The following is a 20,987-nucleotide window of genomic DNA, read 5'->3' as shown; positions in this document are numbered from 1 at the left end:
AACATGTTGAAGTGCAAATCAAGCATCATATTACCTAAAAGGGTCAATGCTTTTGTGAACTTTAGAAGGGAAATGGAGATTGGAAATAGGTCAGCATGGAGGGGTCAGCGGTCAGTTTTTGTGATAAAGCACATTTGAAGGGAATGAGGACAATAGTTCAGGAAAGAGAACTGCTAAGAGTAATAGCGAATATGCAAGTAAGGAAGAGAAGTTGAATGGGCAATAGTTTAGGGAACAGTCAAGAGCATTGCATTGCATGGTCATGCGAGCATAAAAAGGATATATGGACAGACATTTCATTACACTAGTAATTGCTGAAGCATAGTTGAGGCAGAGACCAGGTTATCTTTGAAGGGAAATATTTGAAGGTGATACTGGGTAATAGATTGAGGCTTGAGGGGCTAAGTGGCTTCCTTCTATACTATACAATTCTATAAACCAAAATTACCAGTGTTGGTTACTTCAATTAACACAACACAAGCATAATTTATTCTGGTGGGGGTGAGCACAGAATTCTCTTTGTAAACTAATGGATAGTGGCATATGAACAAGTCATTCTAAAATATTGAAATTTCCCAAAATTCTTTTAAATACAAGGCATAGGCATAAAGTAAGAGTAACTCATGACTGGAGCTACCATTTTCTATCAAGCATCATATAACAATTTCAGCAATTTTCCTGAAAATATTGTTCCTACGAGCTCAAATTGACATGGTGGAACATATACCATTTACAAGATGCACTGTGACAATTTGCTAAGGCTTTTCAGACCAGACCTTCCAAATCCACAACCTCCATCATCTTGAAGGAGGTAGCACATACATGGGGTTGCCCTCCAAATAACACAACATCCTGACTTAGAATTACATCACCATTTCCTCCCTAAAACATTGGGGCTGACCTCTAACATGTGAACTGCAGCAGTTCAAGAAGGTTGCTCACCACCACTTTCTGAAGGGAAATTAGAGGTGTACAACAAGTATTGACCTACCCAGCAAAGCTCACATCCTCTGAATGAATAAAAATTCAGAGGATGTGGGCCTCTCTGGCAACAATACTTACATTTTGTCTCTCATGCACTATCCATCTGGATGGGACTACAAACATAATTGCATTTTCATCTATTTAATTCAGTTAATCCCAAGAATCTACTCCTGCTCCTATTTCTTATCAACATGCTGCACATTGGAAATGCCCTTATAAATGGCAGTGATAGTTTTCACATGTACACTGATAACACTCAGCTCTTCATCAATGTCATGCCTCCCAATTCCATCAGTCTTGCTACATTATCAGATTGTGCAGAATTCCTTAAAATAAGTGGCAACATAAGTGAAGGCAATATGTTTGGTCCTTGCTCTGAAGACCATTCTAAGACCATTTAAACTAATGCTGTTTGGCAGAGGAACTCCATTAGTCTCACTTTCCCATCCTTTCCCTGCCAAGTTTCTCTCTTCAACGAACCTGCTTTCATCATAATCTCTTACCATGTAAAAATGCTTTTCCTCTGGTCATTTTGTCATTACATTACACTGGTGTCCACATGTTCTTGATCCATAGGCCTATGAGATCTAATGCTGTCTATCTACTCTGTCTTGACCACTCATTGTTGTAAACACCTTCCTCAAATCTCCTTCGATTTGATTTTCACAGGAAACCATTCCCAATCTCTCCAATATAATTAAGTAAGTCAAGTCCCTCAGCCTTGGGACTATTCTGATAAATCACTAACACACCTTCTCTAAAGTCTTATAACAATCCTAAAATACAGTGCCTAGAATTAGACAAATAGTCCAGATGACACTAAACCAGTCTTTTATAACAGCCCATTATAACTTCATTGGTTTTGTACTTTATGCATCTATTTATAAGACATGTGATTCTATTATGCCTCTTAACCACTTTCTAAGCATGTCGTGGCATTTTCAATGTGCATATACACTTGCCAAATTTTTCTATTCCTATATTCTCAATCAAGCTTTCTTGCAATTAAAATGAATTTTACAAGTGTGTTGTTTCATTCCTTCACATTTCAATTACTTATTGGAAACTTTAGAATGCCAGTGAAGATGACCACTCAGGTCATTATACCATTGCATGTTCTTTCAAAGACCTCTTCATTTTGGTCCCACATCCAAACTGTTTACTCATTACCTTTACTTGTAGAGGATAAATTTATGTGGTAAAGTAATCATCGTCCTGGAGGACCACAGGACTGCTCTCTCATTATAAATTCCTATCCCATCGCCTTTTAAAAACTCCGAAAGAATCTAACTCCAACACTTTCAGGTAATGCATTCCAGTTATTCACAACCCTTGTTTGAAAACAAAAAACTAATTTTCTCTGTAGTCTTTTTACCAATTATTTTAAATTGATTAGCTCTGATTACTGACAAACTTGCCAAACTAAATTAGTTTTAAAAATTTTAAATTAAAAAAACTTTTCCTCTGTTAAGCATATCTTTCTTGTCTATTTCTCTTTCTCAACCAATGAGCAAATTAATAAATTCAATATTGGCAGATTCTGAATCTCTTTGGAAATCTGCATTTATTTTTCCTTGGCCTCTTACCTGGTGTTGCTTCTTCTTTAGATGTTGCTCTGTAATTTGTGCTTTCTGCTGTAACAATTTCTCAATTCGCTGGTTCACCTGTTGCTCTTTCTTGCGTTCATTTTCATAAAACCTTGATCCCTATGATAAAAAATAATCACCATTCAGGATCAATTAGAAATCAAGGGCACTTTAAATTATCTAAATGCAAACAATGCATTACCACTGGCTCCCTACTCCTTAAGACTTGTAATTTTCTCAATTCATAGCAATTAATGTAGTTATACAAGCTGAGATGGGACATTGATATCTAGCATGTAATGATTATCACGAGTGTTTTGCATATAAGGGCCCGTGTACTGAAGTAGTAGTGCCCCTCCCTGACAGTCAGGAGGCCTGAATTCAAGTCCCACATGCTCTAGAGGTGTTTGTTTAACAGGCATTTGAGAAAATATCTAAACTTGAAATGTTGGGCTCTTGTGACACTGCTGTAATATTCCTTTCTTTGGGCCAGGAAGTCTGGGTTCAAGTTCCATTTGCACTACAGGCAAGACTGGATGGATGTTCTGCGGTACACATTGTGTCCATGGAAACGACCCCAGGTTCCAAATTGTTCACTACTTCAATAATCACCGTGTTCTCATGCTAACACTTTTGTCCTGAGCCTGCTGCAATGTCCCAATGAAGCTCAATGCAAGCTTGAGGAACAACAACTAATTTTCCACTTAGGCACTTTACAGCCTCAAGATATCTACATGGAATTCAGTAACATTATAAACTGACTATATCATGTTCTCAGTTATTTTACATTCTCTCTCATAAGAACATAAAAATTAGGAGCAGACAATTCAGCCCCTCAAGCCTGTTCTACTCATTGATCATGACTGATCTCATTCTGCACTCAACTCCACTTTCCTGCCTGCTCTCCATAACCCTTCAATCCATAACTATTTAAAAATCTGTCTATCTCTTCGTTAAAAGGAGTCAATCTCCCTGCATCCACCACAGTCTGGGGTAGTGAATTTCACAGATACATGACCCTTTGAGAGAAGTAATTCCTCCTCGACTCAGTTTTAAATCTGCTACCTGTTATCGTAAGACTACAATATTTTGTTCTAGGTTGTCCCCTATGAGGAAAACTTTTTCCTATGTCCACCATGTCAATCCCTGTAGCATCTTATATATCTCAATTAGATCTCTTCTCATTCTTCTAAACTCCAGAGAGTGGAGGTCTCAACTGCTCAATTTCTTTCATAAGATAAAACCCTTATCTCAAGAATCAACGTCCCTACTCTTCCTCTACATAATGTGGTGTTGGTGTGTTTGTATCTTGTTGACTGTGCACTTAGTGGTAAGGACCAATTCTCTCATTTTAACACCTTTATTTACAGACTTTTCTTACATCACCCTCTTTTTTTCCCCTTTCTCCAGGATTACAATTGCCAATCCTTTCATCTTTTGCACTGGACCTTAATACCATCTGCCCGCTTGCTCCTCCTCTGCCTCCATCTGAAGTCTAAAAAAATCAACACCTTTCAATTCTGAACAGTCATTCAGATTTGAAATATTAACAGTTTCCTGCTGCACAGACGCTGATGCTCCAGCATTCTACATTTGTTTCAGATTCCCACCTTCTGCACTATTTTGCTTTTATGAACTTGACACAGAGAAGCAGAGTGGGAGAATGCAGCGGAATACAGCACATGAATGTATGAGTCAAAAGCAGACGTTGCCACACGGCCTCTCAAGCTTGCTCTGCCATTCAATGAGATCTTGGTTGATCTGATTATTCCACATTCCTGCCCTTTTGTGGAGGAGAGTTCCTAAGACTCAGGACGTTCTGAAAGAAAAATATTCTCCTGTTTCTGTCAAAATAGGTGACCCTTTAGTTTTAAGCAGCAACTCCTAATTCCAGGTTCTCTGACAGGGAAATATCCTTTCCACATCCACCCTGTAAAGGATCCTCAGGATCTTATATGTTTCAATCAAGTTGTCTCCAACTGCTCTAACTCCAGATGACACAAGCACAGCCTATCCAACCTTTCCTCAAATGATAACCTACCACTTAAAGGTACAAGCCCAGTAACCGTCTCTGAACTGCTTCCAATGCATTTACATTACACAGTATTAATGTCATTACTCCAGTAATTCAGATTCTCAGGCTAACATTCTGGCAACATAGAATCAAAAGCCACCATCGACGTTAGTGAAAGTTGAAATCAATTTTAAAAACTAGAATCAAAAGTTAAGATCTCAGTTATCTGTAAGAATAATAGGGTGGTTATGGTTGGGGATTTTAACTTTCCAAACATAGACTGGGACTGCCATAGTGTTAAGGGTTTAAATGGAGAGGAATTTGTTAAGTGTGTCCAATAAATTTTTCTGATTCAGTATGTGGATGTACCTACTAGAGAAGCTGCAAAACTTGACCTACACTTGGGAAATAAGGCAGGGCAGGTAACTGAGGTGTCAGTGGGGGAACACTTTGGGGCCAGTGACCATAATTCTATTAGATTTAAAATAGTCTTGAAAAAGGATAGACCAGATCTAAAAGTTGAAGTTCTAAATTGGAGGAAGGCAAGAACTTTCAAAAGCTGATTGGGGGCAGATGTTCGCAGGTAAAGGGATGGCTGGAAAATGGGAAGCCTCCAGAAATGAGATAACGATAGTCCAGAGACAGTACATGCCTGTTAAGGTGAAAGGAAATGCTAGATGACTAAAGAAATTGTGGGTTTGCTTAAGAAAAAGAAGGAAGCATATGTCAGGTGTAGACAGGATAGATCGAGTGAATCCTGAGAAGAGTATAAAGGTAGTAGGAGTATACTTAAGAGAGAAATCAGGAGGGCAAAAAGGGGACATGAGATAGCTTTAGCAAATAGAATTAAGGAGAAGGGTTTTTACAAATACATTAAGGACAAAAGGGTAACTACGGAGAGAATAGGGCCCCACAAAGATCAAAAAGACAGCCAATGTGTGAAGCCGCAGAAGATAGGGGTAGATAGTAGTGCTTACTGCAAAGAACATGGAAGATATAGAATGTAGGGAAATAATGGTGACATCTTAAAAAATTTCCATATTACAGAGGAGGAAGTGCTGGATGTCTTGAAACGCATAAAAGTGAATAAATCCCCAGGACCTTATCAGGTGTAACTCTGTGGGATGCTAGGGAAGTGATTGCTGGGCCCCTTGCTAAGATATTTCTATCATCCATAGTCACAGGTGAGGTGCTGAAAGACTGGAGGTTGGCTAACATAGTGCCATTATTTAAGAAAGATGGTCAGGACAAGCCAGGGAACTATAGTCCAGTGAGCCTGACATCAGTGGTGGGCAAGTTGTTGGAAGGAATCCTGAGGGACAGGATGTACATATATTTCGAAAGGCAAAGACTGATTAGGTATAGTCAACATGGCTGTGTGCATGGGAAACCAAGTCACACAAACTTGATTGAGTCTTTTGAAGTAGTAACAAAGGATTGATGAGGGCAGAGCAGTGGACATGATCTATATGGATTCAGAAAGGCATTCGACAAGGTTCCCCATGGGAGACTGGTTAGCAAGGTTAGATCGCATGGAATACAGGGAGAATTAGACATTTAGATACAGTACTGGCTCAAACGTAGAAGACAGAGGGTGGTGGTGGAGGGTTGTTTTTCAGACTGAAGCCCCATGACCAGTGGAGTGCCACAAGGATTGGTGCTGGGTCCACTACTTTTCGCCATTTTTATAAAGGATTTGGATGTAAGCATAAGAGGTGCAGTTAGCAGATGACACCAAAATTGGAGGTGCAGTGGACAGTGAAGGAGATTACTTCAGATTACAACGGGATCTTGATCAGATGGGCCAATGGGCTGAGGAGTGGCAGATGGAGTTTAATTTAGATAAATGCAAGGTGCTGCATTTTGGGAAAGCAAATCTTAGCAGGACTTATATACTTAACATAAGGTCCAAGGGAGTGTTGCTGAACTAAGAGACCTTGGAGTTCAGATTCATAGCTCCTTGAAGGTAAAGTTGCAGGTAGATAGGATAGTGAAGAAGGCGTGTGGTATGCTTTCCCTAATTGGTCAGAGTATTGAGTACAGCAGTTGGGAGGTCATGTTGCGGCTGAGTACAGGACATTGGTTAAGCCACTGTTGGGACATTGCATGTAATTCTGGCCTCCTTCCTATCAGAAGGATGTTGTGAAAACTGATAGGGTTCAGAAAAGATTTACAAGGATTTTACCACGGTTGGAGGATTTAAGCTGAAAGGAGAGGCTGAACAGGCTGGGGCTGTTTTCCCTATAGCATTGGACGCTGAGGGGTGACCTTATAGAGGTTTATAAAATCATGAGGGGCATGGATAGGATAAATAGACAAAATCTTTCCCTTGGGTGGGAAAGTCCAGAACTAGAGGGCGTAGGGTTAGGGTGAGAGGGGAAAGATATAAAAGACCTAAGGGGTAACTTTTTCCACACAGAGGGTGGTACATGAATGGAATGAGTTGCCAGAGGAAGTGATGGACGCTAGTACAATTGCAACATTTAAAAGGCATCTGGACGGGTAAATGAACAGGAAGGATATGGGCCGGGTACTGGCAGGTGGGACTAGATTGGGTTGGGATATCTGGTTGGCATATAAGAGTTGGACCGAAGGGTCTGCTCCGTGCTGTACATCTCTATGACTCTAATGATGACTGTGTAGCCACCATTGATTGTCATTAAAAACCTCTCTGTTTCACTAATGTAAGGAAGGAAATCTGCTATCCTTACCTAGTCTGAATTACATGTGAATCCAATGTGTTTGACTCTTAACTGCCCTCTGGACAACAAATGTGTGGGCTTAGCTGGTGATGCCCGCACCCAATACATCAATAAAAAAAGGGAAACCAGTACTTTGCACAGTATTCCAAATGTGGTCTCATCAATGTCCTGAATGACTGATGCAAAATCTCCCTAGTTTTGTGTGCAATTTCACTTTCAATAACATTCTGCTGATAACATTCAATTAGCTTTCCAAATTAGTTGCTGTATCAACATACTAACTTTTGTAATTCATGCACTGGGGCATCAAGAACCCCTTGTATCATGGAGCGCTGTAAACTCTCACCATCTACCTACTTGCTTATTTATTATTCTTCCTGCCAAAATGGAGAATTACAAATTTCCTACATGATACTCAACTTGCCAGATCTTTGTTGCCTCACTTCATAGCCTCTTTCCGTCTTCTTTTTGCCTTGATCTTTTAGCAATAACTTCAAGTTTTGCTATTGTTTTGAATTACATGGCTTTTATCTTTGAATTTTGGAAATACGTCCGTTAATAGGTGCAATCATTTCAAGCAGATGAACATCTACAACAATATTTCGAGTTAATATGATGGTCGCAGTTTGATGATTGATTGAAGATGTTAGAGCTGTTTTCCTGGAAGAGGAGAAGGCTAAGAAGAGATATGATTGAAGTTTCCAAAATAATTAGGGGTTTGGACAGAATAAGGATGGAGAAAATTCAAACAGATTAAGTGATTTGGGAAAGACGTAAATGTGACGTGTAAAGAAACATTTTCACTTTGGAAGTGATACACTGGGGTCCACTGCCTAGAAGTGGTGGAAGTGGGTTCAAATACAGTATTCAAGTGGACATTAGATGATCATGTAAACAGAAACAATGTGCAGTACTTTGGGGAAAGATTGGAAGGCTGACATTAAGTTGAGGTCCTCTTTCTCTGAATCGTCTTGTAGCTGTAAAAATATATTCTGCATTCTGTTCTATTACCCTGATGTACTTTTATATGGTATAATGTCTGGTTATCGTGCAACACAATACTTTTCCCTTTGTTTTGGTACGTAACAATAATAAACTCAAGTCATTCAGAGAGCTGGTACAAACATGATGGGATGAATGGCCTTCCTGAAGGCCTGCAATTTAACAATTACGCAATGGATTCACATCCTTTTTTGTATCACTGGATATGAATTGTTTGGGTGCACTGAGGGCTGTAAAATAAATTTGTTACTCTGAATTGGACTGAAATATTGAAGGTAAACCTGCAAATGTAAGAAATGTTCAAAGGAGTATTTGGTGTAGCATCAAATTAATGTGACTCCAAAAAGACAAAAGCTTGTGCATTTGAGAATCTACAAAAACAAATGGGTTAAACACATCAAGCTAACCCAAAATATTTACACAAATGCAAGAAAAGTGATGATTCAGCAGCATACAACAACTGTTCTTCCCAAAACCGCAAGAAACGACAGAGAGTCATGAATACAGCCTTCTATCTATTGACCCCATCTATACTTCCTGCTGCCTCAGGAAAGCAACCAACAAAATCAAAGACCCATCTGGAGGTGCTGGCATTGGACTAGGGTGTACAAAGTTAAAAATCACACAACACCAGGTTACAGTCCAACAGATTTATTTGGAAGCACTTGTTTTCGAAGCGCTGCTCCGTCATCAGGTGGACAACTACCTGTTGGATTGTAACCTGGTGTTATGTGATTTTTAACTTTGTACACCCCAGTTCAACACTGGCACCTCCAAATCATCTCACCCTGTTTATACTCTCATCCACCCTCTTTCAGTAGGCAGAAGATATACAAGTTTGTATACATGTACGAATACTTTCCCCGCTGTTATTAGACTTCTGAATGGACTTCTCAAATTTTAAATTTAATGTTGATTTCATTCTCTGTGCACTTTCTCTGCAGCTGTAACATTGTAATCTTCACTCTGTTCTACTGCCCTTATGCATTTTATACGGTATGATTTGCCTGTATTGCATGCAAACAAAAAACTTTTCACTGCACCTTGGTACATGCGACAATAATAAGTCAAATCGAACAAAGGCAAAAGGAATGGCCAAGAATATAACTGGTGTTCAAACAAGAACATATAATAAAAAAAACTTGCAAACAATATCAAATATTTTTTTTTAATAAACATATTAAGAGGAAAGTAGTAAACAGGAATCTTATCTCAATAAGATAATTCAATATTTTGATTAATGGGAGGCCAGTGGAGATTGGTAATTGATATTTGACATGGGATAAGATGGAGATGGAAGGGATTTTGATAAGTTAGAGCATGTGAAGTGCTTGAGAGATCAGCATGGAGGATTTTAGAAAACTAAAAACTGGAGCTGTGAGAGGATTTTAGTGGGAATCAGAATTGCTGCATAGCCATGGAGAGAACATTAATTATGATATATTAGAGATTTAGACTTTGGTGATGGAAATAGGTAGTTTTGGTATCAATATGTGTAAGAGAAAGAGAAGATAATATGGCGGGTTCAGTTTAAGAATATTTTCATTTTACAGAAGTTTTATAATTGTGTGCTGCAGAAACATTTTTGAAAAGTGCTTCGAATTGACCCTTCTTTTATATCAGCTGCAAAGCTGGAAACCCATTCCTTACCTGTCCCTTTTTTTAAATTAATATTAATCATTACAGTTGGAATAAAAAAAAGCTGTTTATCAGATGTATTGTTTGTGCAATCCACAACAGAAAAGCATTAAAATGTCACTGTTGCTTTGCTTTGAAAAACGTGAATGTTGGGGATAACTAACCTTAGATGCTTCCAAAATTATTTTGTTAATCTTTTCTTTATCCAACCCTTCCATTCCAGCTTTGTTGTCATTGAGGGCCATTCTGGAAAGAATGCCACCATCACTGAGATCAGAGCTATCTGTGGTTTCTTTTGCAGTATGTTCCATGCTGACGTCCTTTTCCAAATTTTTAACACCTTTATCCTTTCTTATTGTTTAGGTCAGTCCTAAATAAATGAAAACAGAACAATGGTTTGATCAATTAGGACAAAATTTCACAACAGATTTCAGGAATCGAAGTAAACAATTGATTTTAAATACAGCTCTAACAAATGTATTTCTTAATGCAAAGCACTTATAACATAAATACCGACGTATTGTATTTGTGTAATTATTTTTCTTTGACAGAATTGACTGACTGTATGATTTTTAAGTTAACAGCAATGTTCAAAAAAACACAGCTCACAGATTAAACATGAACTGCATGTTTCTCTGGTCTATCCCATAAATCTCTCTTCCTCTTGCATGCAAAGCCTTCAAATTGTTTTACATTTCCAAACATAAAGCATTGTTCCCTGAATAGTGTTTTGGGAAAAAAAAACTGAAGAGCAGCCATTACTTATCCTTCAACTGCACGAATTTTAAGGCTGGGATCATTCTCCTCATTTTCTTTGTTTTTTTTCGTCAGATGACCAATTAACTTTACTGAACTAAAGTTATTATTATCGTCTGAGTTTCTGGGAAGATGTGAGGAACAGACGTCTACCAGTCCAACTCACAATTAATCTCTCCCCATTGCAATTTATTTTTATTTCAAAAAACCCCAGTGCATTTAGTTAAAGCAATAAGCTTAGACTATAAAATAGTCAATTGATGATTTGTTAGGCTATTGCATTCCCGATGGACTACAGCCTGCCAATTAGCATTTAACTGATGCAACAATGGGAACGAGAGAAGCAGCAATATTTAAGAGGAGTATTACTAATAAGGCTCAGTGCTACATCACATCACCGATTCAGTAAATAAACAGGTGGAGGTAGGACTTCATTATAGTACAGCTAGGAAGGCTCTTGCAGTGCAATGATAGTATCCCTACATTCAAGCAATCTGGGTTCAAGTCCCACCTGCTCCAGAGGTATGTCATAACATCTCTAAACAGATTGATTAGAAAATTTGTATAATATAGCTAGGAGATAAAATTCTCAAACATCCTTCAACATCCCCTCTGGACTATGTAATGATTGTAACAGTTGCTGAGAGAAGTGGTCCATTACGCAACCAGAACTACATTGGCACAATCAAATACTCTGCCAAACTCCTGATGTCAAAAGCCCTACACATCACACAAGAAGTATGCTAAACAAAGCATCTGTTAAGATGATGATCATGGCAGCCATGGTTTTCATCGGGTTGTCAGTCCTCGCTACTTCATAACATACTGGAAATTGGTTATGATAATAAACACCCATATACTAGACAAAAACTATGACTGCTGACAGGAATGCTGAAGAAGGGCCCTAAATACGAATATTTCAATGTACAAACTGTCTCTTGGCACTGGTTTCTCTAATTCAAGCCAAACAAGTTCCAGGGCAGGAAGCAGCACTTTGGCAACTTATTACGACTGTCAAAAACTTCTCAGCCTCCACAAGAAAGAATGTATAATGCAGAGAATCCTGATCAGAAATATGCTTTTGAACAAAGTTTGGCACAATGGACAGCATTACCTCATCTCTCTGCTCAACCTCCCTAATGATCTAACTTGATGAATTTCAATTTTCCCAGATGCACCATTTGTGTCAGAATACAGAGAAATTTCCAAATAAGTTTGTCCAATGTCACTACCTTCTCGGTTTAGTCTGCAGTCTGTTTCATAGAATCATAGAATCCCTACAGTTGGAAGCAGGCCATGTGGCCCATAGGGTCCACACCAACCATCCAAAGATCATCCCACCCAGAGCAACCACTCTCCCCTATCCCTGTAACCCTGCACTTCCCATAGCTAACCCAGCTAGCATGCACATCCCTGGACACCATGGCCAATTTAGCATTGGCAATCCACCTAACCTGCAGATCTCTGGAGTGTGGCACGAAATTGGAGCACCTGGAGAAATTCCAGGCAGACACAGGAAGGAAGCGCACATTCCATACAGTCATCTGAGGGTGAAATCAAACCTTAGTCTCTGGTGCTGTGAGGCAGCAGTGCTAACCACTGAGCCACCGTGCCACCCTGTATAACTAATTCACATTAGTCACATTTCAATATCAGAATGGGATTGCTCAGTATGTTAATATTACTATTTCCCTATCTAACAGCAATGTGGGGTACTACACTATGACATAATGTGGATGATGAATGCAACCCCCTCTTCTCAAAGGCAATTAGGGATGGGCAGTAAATGCTGGCCTCGCCAGTGGTGTCCACATCCTGTAAACAAATAAAAAACAAATTGGCCATCTCATAAGTTGGCAGAGAAACTCCAGAGATATTTTAATTCCTACAGTTAATTCTGCTGAACCCCCTAGAAAATTAGAGCTATTTCTATCCTCTAAATAAAGACCAACACCAGGAACAAAATAATTTCTTCTATCCAGCAAAAGCAGGACAAATTGAATCTGACCAACTACTTAAGTCAGTTTTTTCTCAATCCATAGGCAATGCGAGAGAAGGTTTCACAATAGTGCTATTAAGCAGTGTTTAATCAATAATAACCTACTTTCTGGTGCTCAGTTTGGAGCCAAACATAGACTGAGAGTTGAATTAGGGGAGTGGAGTGATATTTATTGCCCTTGACATCAGGAAAGTATCAAGGAATCTTCATATAATTGAAATTAATGGAATTGGAAGAAACATCTCCACTGACTGGAGTTGTCACACAGTGGAAGATGATTGTTGTTATTGGAGGTCAATCATGTCAGCCTCAGGACATCACTGTAGGAATTCTTCAGGGAATCAGCTTAAACCTAAACACTTTCATCTGCTCCATCACTAAGTGAATGAAGAGGATGTTCACTTATGTTTGCGAAGTATTCAAAACCATTCACAAAACCTCAGATGGTAAAGCAATCCATACTCATATGCAATGAGGCATGCATAACATTCATGCTTTGGCTGCCAAGTAATAAGTTGCAATCTACACCACAATCAACAAACAATTATCACCTCAAACCAGATAGCACCAGAGTCTGTTCCCTTCAAACTCAATATATTTTTTGTCACTGAATTTCCCATATCATCCTGTAAATTATCATTCATCAAAACTTTAAATGAACCTTATAAAATGCTGTGGCTCAAGGCAGGTCAGAGGCTGGATATTTTGTGAGAAGTAACTCACCACCTACTTCACCAAAGTCCCTCCATGATGTACAAGATGAATGAGGAATGTGGTAGAATACTCATTTATTGAATAAATGTAGCTCCAATGACATTCAAGAAATTCATCCCCAGTCAAGCCAAAGCACTGGCTTGATTGGTACCTACCCATCAATTTAAGCATTCAAACTCATCATTACCAATGCAATGTGGCTGCATGTGTAACATCCACTACATGTATTGCAGTCATCCAGTAAAGCTTCTTTGGCAAAACCTTCCAAAACCTGCAAGCCGAGAAGTAGGGTACACTACCACCTGCAAATTTTCCTCCTAACCACACACAATCCTTACATGAAAATAAAGCATCAATCCCCAATCATCACTAGGACAAAATACTGGAATTTCTTACAATCAATATTATCATTATACACATACCATATGCACAACACTGTTCAAGAACAGTTCACCACCAACTTCTTTGGCTAATTCTGAATAGGTAGTAAATGTCACCAAAGGTCACAAACAAATAAAAAAAAGAGATGAACTGCTGTACGAAAGCAAGATCATTGGAAAGCAAAGATTTTGGACAAAACATTTCAAAGGAATATGATTTTGAAACAATAAATGTATACTGTTGCCAGGACATTAGCCTGGCAGCACAAAATATGAATCATATATGTAAAAGACATGGAGATTGCATTTTCAAAGATAATGGAATCTTTATGACCATGCACTGATCTTAAAAAGGAGAGAAAGGCAGAGGAGTAAGAGCAGCCAAAATCAAGAAATGATGCAACGGAGAGAATAGCTGGAAGCAGGAAGGGAAATGTGGTAAGAACAGGAAAATGAATTGAAGATGGGGGTGATCACATGATCTCTTTCTTCTGCATATTTAAGTTTTGTGCCAGTATGGCTTTTGTTTTGTTTAAAATTCTACACTACTGTATAATGCCATGCAGCTCAGTGAACAGTACTTGTAGATTTCTGTAACCATCTATTTCAAAGGATGGTCTTCCATAACAAGTCTTACTTTGAAACAAGCAATATTTTAACAGTTCAGGAAGGGAAATTATCACACAATCTCTCTATTCTTTAATGATGAGCTGCTGCGGTATGTAAAACCTTACTGTTTATTAAGGAGGACAGAAAAAACTGGCAAGCAGCCAATACTAAGATTGCACAGGAACACAATGTCAGCTTCACATTTTTTTCTCCAGAATATCTTCCCAATGGTCCCTGTCCAATTTGAATTTAGGTCAATTTTGCTCCTCCCTTGCAATGTAAATGTAAAAAGTAAAGTTGTCTTTAATCCTACTCTACCATAGGGTTGATTTCTTATTAGGGAGAGATGACTGGAGGATGTTTACCCTAAAGATGAGTACTTCTCAAGCAAGGGGACAGGTTGACAAGGAGAGTATTTCATGGTAATCTCAGCCAATGTGAGAATTGAACCCACACTGTTGGCACCAACAGTGCCTATCACAAACCAGTTGTCCAGCCAACTAAGCTAACCAACGTCTCTCCCAGCAATTGCTTCAACAGTAAAATCTAAATGTTATTAACAGGGATCAAATCTGTGACCTCCTTTTACTGCTTGGATCCAAATCACGCTGTATGACTCATTTGCCCACTCAGTTATCAGAGAAGTGGGGTGGGGATGGGAAGCTGGCAGTGGCCAGTTGTACATATCATGGATGCAAAACCATTGTTCTTAAACTAATTATACAAATCAACCATTATAATTTAAAATCTCACAATAGGGTGGGTACTGTGGAAAGTGTATCGCTAAATATGGTATACGACGACGATTGTGTGTAGAGAACTTTTATCTCATGTAAAACAAGCTTTTTTTGAGTTTTATATCGTCATATGCCATAAATATAAACATCACATTGCCTTGAGACCATGTGAACTTTATATCTATTTTCATTTAATTTACACCCATCCTATTATTGATACATACATATCTTGGATATTACAATGTCAAATTTAGTCATGAATAAGAAAACAATTTTCAATGCAGCCCTGTGCAAATATCCAGATTCAGCAGAACAAAGCAGAAAATAAGTGACAAGTGCAAAATCACAGAGTTACCTGGCATTGATAGCGAGATCACTCCAAAATAGATATCAAAATTTGGACATCTTAATTAGATGTCCTGATTTAAAACATAAAAACTCAAATTATTCACTCTATCCATGCATCTTGTAATGTTATATACTTAGTAAATGCTACACTTAAATGGCCATGTGAGATATGATTCGTGTTTGTGCAAGGGGCAGCATAGTGGCACAGTGGTTAGCACTGCTGCCTCACAGCACCACAGACCCAGGTTCAATTCCTGCCTCGGGCTACTGTCTGTGTGGAGTTTGCACATTCTCCCCATGTCTTTGTGGGTTTCCTCCGGGTGCTCCGGTTTCCTCCCACAGTCCAAAGATGTGCAGGTTAGGTGAATTGACTATGCTAAATTGCCTATAGTTAAGTGAAGGGGTAAATGTAGGGGAATGGGTCTGGGTGGGTTGCTCTTCGGAGGGTCGGTGTGGACTTGTTGGGCTGAAGGGCCTGTTTCCACACTGTAAGTAATCTAAATAAAATCACACCTGAATATGAAATATGTTAGGCACATCAATATTTCAGGGCAAGATTACAGATTCCTATCAAAATTATCAGTTAACAATATAGTGATCCACTATCACATGTTTACTTTCTTGACTGGTAAATGTCTGTCCTTTGTCAGAGCAGAGGGAGGACAGCAAGATAATGCTCGATACTTCTTGAAAGAAAGAGGAAGGATTTAATTTTTAGAAATTTAAAACTAATTCCTCCAAACCACATTTGCAAGCAACATGTCCACCACTGAACAAGAAATAGCAAGATTCACAGGCCAAATATGTCAACACATCTTTCCCTCCAAAGCTTAATATACGAGAGGCTAGCTCAATAAGTAGGAATTCACATCACTATGTCATCTAATAATTGTAATCAGATTTCCTTCAGAGAATAAGTTTGAACCATCTCAGAAATATACTCAATCATAGTAATGGAAAAGAACTGCAACGAGTCCATTACATTTTCAAACAACGTTAGTTAGTTGCAGTGACTTGTTACAGGTATGATCATCTCCTTATCCTGATCAGGTATCATAAGCAGAATTCTGTGATTAAATCGCCTGCAAATTAGATTCAAATTAAGAATTTTTGAGCTGTTGACCACAGCTCCCTCATTTATGAGAACACAGAGTGAAATGCATGAGTAAAACCAAAGAACAATTATATTCAGAATTTATAATGAAGAAAGCATGGGATTCAGGTTGGATGTTTTCCCAGTGAGTGTGTGAAGCTATTTAATGATAAAATTCCTCATTCTGTGACTCATGCAATGTCAAAGCTAGGTATAGTAACCCTCTATCCTCCAGTCACTGTACAGATGGCATCCATCCAGTTCTGATCGGGGTGGGTGTCAGAATCCCTAAATGTTTATATATAATATCCATAGTATGGTGTAATAGTGAGTGTCTTGCTCTGGTAATATGCCTTACACATTTCTTATCCGTTGTGGTCTTGCACAAATAGAATCACATGGCCATTTAAGTGCAGCATTTACTAAGTATGTAAAATTATGAGAGGCATGGATAATTGGAGTATTTTACACAGGGTAGAAATGCCAAACACTAGCAAGCATAGTTTTAAAATGAGAAGGGAATGTTTAAAGGACATGTGTGGGGGAACTTTCTTTTGTATGCAGAGATGCCTGGAACATGCTGCTGGGGAGGTGTATAGAAGCAAATATGATAGCAACATGTATGAGGCATTTAGGCAGACACATAAACAGGCAGGGAATAGAGTGGTACAGATCAAATGCAGGCAGATAAGATCATTTTGAATAGCATCGTGGTCGGCACAGACATAGTGGGCCACAGACATATAGTTAGGAGAACGTGAGGACTGCAGATGCTGGAGATCAGGGTCAAAAAGTGTGGTGCTGGAAAAGCACAATCAGTCAGGCAGCAGCCAAGGAGCAGGAGAGTCGACGTTTCGAGCATAAGCTCTTCGTCAGGAATAGCTCGTGAGTTATAGTGTTCTACGTTCAAACTTTAAGACAATATACCACATTTAAATGAATTTTTTTTTATCTGGGATCTGATTTGAGAATGGGCTCTGTGCTAATCTGACCTTGTTTTTCTGATTTAAATCTTGCTGTGCAATATCTTGATATTTTTGTATTGCTAAAAAGGTTTTTTAATATTAGATTATTTGTTAAATTATTGTGACATGCTCTTTCTCCTAGTTCTTTAGCTGTCAGTAACATTTTACTAAACTGTCCAAACAGGCTCAGTAAAGGGAGATTAGAATACATCAATCTAGATTTTTCTGGAGGGGATATCTCACAGCATCTACCAGTATCTATTCCTTCTCTTTATGCTCGAAAATATTTTGTCCATGAATTGCTGGATGGGCAAAAGGGCATCTGGGAGCCTACTGAATAATGGACTATTATATCTAACTCCTTTATTTGAATGACTGAGAAATAAATAGTGAAATTGTTAAATGCAGCACAAAAAAGAGAAATACAGAAAAAATAAGCAAATAGGGAAAAATAGATAAAGTAAAAATAAAGAATTTAAAATCTCTCAATTATTTGCAGGATGAGACAGCTCTCTTTCTGAGCCAGGGAGGTAGAGGAGAATTTCAGGGACATAATTTAACCACCAAAAATGTTCTTACACCATTGAGTTCCAACCCTAACTTTCTGCAATAAGTTTAACTTACAAATAATATGCAGATGTGTCAAATTCACGAAACTTGGGAGGTTGGGTGTGAACCAGTATTTTCATGAGCCTAATGGCAGAGCAACAGAACATGTCTGGGAACTCACGTATATTTCTAATTCACAGGACATCCTCTCATTACGCGACTAAATAACTTACACATTAATAACAGCATGTGCATTAACTCACTCCCTTAATTCTGTCAGCAATACTTGGTCCATTTAATATTCCAAAGATCTGAAAAGTTTAAAATGTAATTCATTGACGATAAATTATGGTTAGGGTTTAGAGCAACGCAAACAAACACATAGAAGGCTGGAGAAATTAAGCAGGCCTGCCAGCAGAGAAACAGGTAATTATTCGTTTTAAAGAAAAGTGATATCGGACTTGTAACATTAACTCATTTTTTTTGGCTCCACAGATGCTGTCAGACCTGCTGAGTTCTTTCAGCATTCTCTGGGTTTGTTTCAGATTTCCAGCACCTGCAGTATTTTTTTGCTTTTACATAAACACAAAGGTTTCTTCAGCTAGGGTGGACTCATGGGCAGTGTTGCATTTATAAATATAACAACATTGCATAACACATTGCGGAATCCGGTCAAAACGCAAGATGACATACGTGTCAGTAAAGTCACAGGACGTATCAGGTTTGAATATCCTGGAATAGTCCTGACTCACTTCCTCTTTCAGAAGATTGTGACAAAGACTCCCTCCCATCTCATCTCAGTGTGCTTTGATATGTTGGACACACTGATCCCTAACTGGTGAGGCATTTATAAACAATAGTCTGCCTCATAACTAGTGAATCGGTTACAAGGCAGATCTGCCTCAAGGACATCAGCTCTGATTGTGGTTTCCAGTCTGATGACAGCCGGGCATTGTCCTCCTGCCACTCTTTATCATTCATGCGGGTGACTGGGAGAAGCTGCACACAGGCTGGCCACAAACCAAACAGCATCCTCGGAAATAAGGGCTGCTTTTTAATAAGAGACATTACCCGGACTGTCACTTGTGAGAATTAACCGTTCACTTTGTTATCGCTCTCTCCACCAGCTACACCGTCCGCATCCCGCTTGTTCCGGTACGACGTCACTTCCTGGTAACCCGTGTGTCACTTCCCAGCAAGGTAACATTACCAAAGAACACACCCGGATGTGGTGAGGAGTTTAGTCTTGTGGTTGTACAACATGGTGACATTTCAGTCTGGCAAAGACAAATGCTGGGCTCTTCCAGCACCACTAATCCAGAATCTGGTTTCCAGCATCTGCAGTCATTGTTTTTACCTCAAAGACAAATGCATCGATTCTGCTTATACCACCTGAAACTTGTGTGTCCTCTTTATTGTTTTTAACTTCTTCCCTCTTGTCTCCATTTTACATTCTTACCCCTGAATGTGGAAATTTGTCACGCTCTCTGTTTTTCTACATCCCTCCTTGTCTGCCACTGAACTGTGACAGTACCATTACAGGAAGAATAGTATCATCATAATGTGGTATGATCATGTGAGTAATGTCAAATAGGAATTTATAATAATGGGAATGTAAAAGTTAGTGTAAACATTGAAGAAGAATCCAGTTCAATCCCATCGTCTGATCCCACATCACCTCAATACTATATTTGGTCTTGAGTTGCTCTGTAGACCAGGAGGAGGCTGGAAGAACACAACAAGCCAGGCAGCATCGGGAGATGGAGAGGTCGACATTTCGGGTATAACCCTTCCATGATCATATTATTGATGGAGTGGTCATCAAAGACCCTTGTTGCTAAACAGCCTCCTTAAACCCTGCACTCTGTAATCATTCTGTTTACTCCAACTCTGTATTCTCCAGCATATTCAGTTCCAACTTGTTGACCTTACCCAGATGGAAATATAAGTTGAAACTAGTAGAAAAACACAATTTAATTTTATTTGGTCATGGGATGTGGTGATACTTGGTAGGCCAACATTTATTGCCAGCCATAATTGCCCAGGAGAAGCTGAGAGCAAGCTGTCTTCTAACACTGCTGCAGGCCTCTTGGTGTAGGACACTAACACTACTGTTAGGAAGGCAGTTCCAGGATTTTGATGCAGCGATCCAGGAATGGTGTGCAGCTTGGAAGAGGATTTTTATCCTTCCAGATGATAGAGGGTGCCACTTTGGAAGGTGCAGTTAGAGGAGCTTTGACAAATTACTACGTGCATTTGAGAGATAGCTCACAGTGCTGGTACTGGGCAACAGTGGTGACGGGAGTGAATGTTGAAGGTGGTAGATGCCATTCAAGCAGGTTTCTTTGTCCTTGAGTTTTGTTAGAGCTGCATTCATCCAAGCAAGTAGAGAATCTTCCTTCACACTGAGCCTTTTAGATGGTGGGCAGGCTTTGGAGAGACAAGGTGAGTTACTCACAACAGAATTCTTATCCTTGGATTCTGCTTTGTAGCGACAGTACTTGTATGTCTTGTCCAGGCAGGATACATCCAATCCAGAGCATCAAAATGCATAGGATTGTCAACCATTTAGAAAAGGTTCTGGTCAATAATAACTCTCAGGATGTTGATAATATTTGTATGACAAAAATGTTACTTGTCAGCCCAAATCCAAAGCTGGGCTATACAAGAAAGGTCACCTAGTGAATGTGAAGGGCTGAAAATGTGTTGCTGGAAAAGCGCAGCAGGTCAGGCAGCATCCAAGGAACAGGAGGACTGAGACAAGGTGGGGGGAGGGGAAATGAGGAAACTGGAGAAGTCTGAATTCATCCCTTGTGGTTGGAGGGTTCCCAGGCAGAAGATGAGGCGCTCTTCCTCCAACCGTCGTGTTGCCATGGTCTGGCGTTGGAGGAGTCCAAGAACCTGCATGTCC

The 20,987-nt window shown here is 39.2% G+C and overlaps 1 protein-coding gene across 1 annotated transcript in view; it reads right to left on the bottom strand.

The window, feature by feature from the left end:
* polk (polymerase (DNA directed) kappa) overlaps nucleotides 1-19,585 on the bottom strand; it is a 63,499-nt gene extending 43,914 nt beyond the window's left edge. Inside the window, exons 1-3 of the mRNA XM_043707395.1 lie at nucleotides 19,148-19,585; nucleotides 10,091-10,296; nucleotides 2,571-2,690 (exon numbers count right to left, since the gene is read on the bottom strand). Of these exons, the coding sequence (XP_043563330.1) occupies nucleotides 2,571-2,690; nucleotides 10,091-10,237 (267 nt within the window). The 5' untranslated portion in view covers nucleotides 10,238-10,296; nucleotides 19,148-19,585. The remainder of the gene's footprint in view (nucleotides 1-2,570; nucleotides 2,691-10,090; nucleotides 10,297-19,147) is intronic.
* Nucleotides 19,586-20,987: the final 1,402 nt, after the last annotated feature.

This window comes from Chiloscyllium plagiosum, chromosome 2 (genome assembly GCF_004010195.1).
Source record: "Chiloscyllium plagiosum isolate BGI_BamShark_2017 chromosome 2, ASM401019v2, whole genome shotgun sequence".
NCBI lineage: Eukaryota > Metazoa > Chordata > Chondrichthyes > Orectolobiformes > Hemiscylliidae > Chiloscyllium > Chiloscyllium plagiosum.
The sequence above is the reverse complement of the archived record's forward strand: the minus strand, read 5'-3'. Positions and strand labels throughout refer to the sequence as shown.